At 45.0% G+C, this 2,769-nt stretch overlaps 1 protein-coding gene across 1 annotated transcript in view; it reads left to right on the top strand.

Moving 5' to 3' along the window:
* Positions 1-2,409, top strand: part of LOC112080347 (ADAMTS-like protein 1) — a gene marked incomplete at its 5' end in the record, with an annotated part of 15,790 nt that extends 13,381 nt beyond the window's left edge. Inside the window, 2 exons of the mRNA XM_070442515.1 lie at positions 216-322; positions 2,309-2,409. Coding sequence (XP_070298616.1) covers positions 216-322; positions 2,309-2,409 — 208 coding nt within the window. The remainder of the gene's footprint in view (positions 1-215; positions 323-2,308) is intronic.
* Between the last annotated feature and the right edge of the window lie 360 nt (positions 2,410-2,769).

The following is a 2,769-nucleotide window of genomic DNA, read 5'->3' as shown; positions in this document are numbered from 1 at the left end:
ATAGTATAATCACTCATACTGTACAGTACTGTGAGGGGTCTAGTTCTCATCAACATGTATAGTATAATCACTCATACTGTACAGTACTGTGAGGGTTCTAGTTCTCCCTCTCTCCTGCATTTGGCCACAAGTTCTCATCAACATCACATCTTATGTCTTCTCTGGTGATGCATCTTGGAAAGTATCTTCTGGAATGTCTAATCCAACCCTGGCAGTCTTCAGGAGAAATGTCTCCACACCCTGGCAGTCTTCAGGAGAAGTGTCTCCACACCCTGGCAGTCTTCAGGAGAAGTGTCTCCACACCCCACATTCATGGCATCCAGTAAGGACATCTGGTCATGTAGAGGGGGGTCATAAACCTTCCACCTCCATGCAGAGAAAAACTCCTCTATCGGGTTTAGGAAGGGGGAGTATGGAGGCAGGAATAGTACTGACATCCTGGGATGTGCAGCAAACCAGTCTGTGACTGCAGCAGAGTGGTGGAATGCCACATTATCCCACACAACAATGAAGGTAGGGGAGTTTCTTGCCCCTCTCTCCTTCGCTGGTACAAGTTGATTATGCAGGTCATCCAGAAAATAAATGAGCCTCTCTGTATTGTAGGGGCCAATGAGTGGTATGTGACACAGCAAACCATCATTGGACAGTGCTGCACACATTGTGATGTTAGCTCCTTTCTGGCCTGGGACATCCACGGTTGCTCTCTGTCCAATCACATTTCTTCCCCTGCGGCGTGTTTTTGCCAGGTTGAATCCAGCTTCATCCACAAAGATGAATGTATGTGCAGTTTGCCTGGCTTCCATCTCCATTACTCTCTAAAATACAATAAATCCACAGTTTTACAGTACTTTACATTATGCATAGCTGTGTATGTACCCTGTTTAGTTATTGAACAGACATCTAACCTGGACATATTGATACCAGAGTTCTTTCACACGTTCACCATTTCTCTCAAAGGGTACAGTGTACAACTGCTTCATCCTTATTTTGTGTTTCTCTACGACTCTGGCAATTGTCGTTGTGCTGGCCGGATTCACATTTCCAAAAGTGATAGAGATGTTCGATTGAGTTCATGTCCGAGCTTAGCTGGGCCACTCAAGGACATTCATAGACATATCCTGAAGCCACTCCTGCGTTGTCTTGGCTGTGTACTTAGGGTCGTTGTCCTGTTGGAAGGTGAACCTTCGCCGCAGTCTGAGGTCCTGAGTGCACTGGAGCAGGTTTTCATCAAGGATCTCTGTGTTCTATGCTCCGTTCATCTTTCTCTCAATCCTGACTAGTCTCCCAGTCCATGCTGCTGAAAAACATCCCCACAGCATGATGCTGCTACCACCATGCTTCACCGTAGGGATGGTGCCAGATTTCATCCAGATGTGATGCTTGCCATTCAAGCCAAAGAGTTCAATCTTGGTTTCATCAGACCAGAGAATCTTGTTTCTCATGGTCTGAGAGTCCTTTAGGTGCCTTTTGGCAAACACCAAGCGGGCTGTCATGTGCCTTTTACTGAGGAGTGGCTTCCATCTGGTCACTCTACTATAAAGGCCTGATCGGTAGAGTGCTGCAGAGATGGCTGTTCTTCTGGAAGGTTCTCCCATCTCCACAGAGGAACTTTGGAGCTTTTTCAGAGTGAGCATCGGGTTCTTGGTCACCTCCCTGACCAAGGCCCTTCTCCCCAGATTGCTCAGTTTGGCCAGGCAGCCAGCTCTAGGAGAGTCTATGTGTGTCCAAACTTCTTCCATTTCAGAATAATCGAGGCCACTGTGTTCTTGGTTTTTGCTCTGACATACACTGTCAACTGTGGGACCTTATGTAGAAAGGTGTGTGCCTTTCCAAATCATGTCCAATCAATTGAATTTACCACAGGTGGACTCCAATCTAGTTGTAGAAACATCTCAAGGAGGATCAATGGAAACAGGATGCACCTGAGCTCAATTTCGAGTCTCATAGCAAATGGTCTGAATTCTTATGTAAATAAGGTATTTCTGTTTTTCATTTCATTTTTAATACATTTGCAAACATTTCTAAACCTGTTTTCACTTTGTCATTATGGGGTATTCTATGGACATAGATGAGGAACATATTTTATTTAATCAATTTTAGAATAATGCTGTAATGTAACAAAATGTGGAAAAAGTCAAGGGGTCTGAACACTTTCTGAATGCACTGTATGTAGCAGCTGTCTTCTATTCTGTACTGCCTGTAGTCTCATGGTTATTGATGAGTATGATTGTTGGCCCCGCTGCCACTAACTCCATGTTACTCTTTTCTGATTCATTCCCACTGCATGAGGGGCTCTGAGCCCCTCTAGGTAGCAACCTGCCTGACGTCAACCCCTCCCTGCCTGGCTTGGTGCCTGGCTTGGTGCCTGGCCTGTCCAACCCCAGGCCCCCAGTCCTGCTCTGCCTGTGACCCTGCCCAGCTGCTGGATCTTTGCTGCCCCAATCGTACCTGCTTCTTGTCCAGTCTCCAAGATCTGTGTCTCCAGTACCAAGATGACATTTACCATGTACAGATCACACACTCTTTTGTTTCTGAGAATTTTCCTGCACAGTAGGAAATGTAAACTTGTAGTGTAATCGAGTTTTAAAAACGCTTCTAAAGTTAAACATCTCCACTTTCAAACATCATGACTTGATTTGCCTTAACAAAAAATGTAGCAACCTCTACAAAGATGTCCATTACCTATAATTCACATAATAATTCACATTTCCTGCTGCTGCAGGATTATTTTCCTGCTGTAGCAAACTGGCTCAAATTAAGATCCTACAT

This window comes from Salvelinus sp. IW2-2015, unplaced genomic scaffold, assembly GCF_002910315.2.
Source record: "Salvelinus sp. IW2-2015 unplaced genomic scaffold, ASM291031v2 Un_scaffold16276, whole genome shotgun sequence".
In the NCBI taxonomy this organism is placed as follows: domain Eukaryota; kingdom Metazoa; phylum Chordata; class Actinopteri; order Salmoniformes; family Salmonidae; genus Salvelinus; species Salvelinus sp. IW2-2015.
The sequence above is the reverse complement of the archived record's forward strand: the minus strand, read 5'-3'. Positions and strand labels throughout refer to the sequence as shown.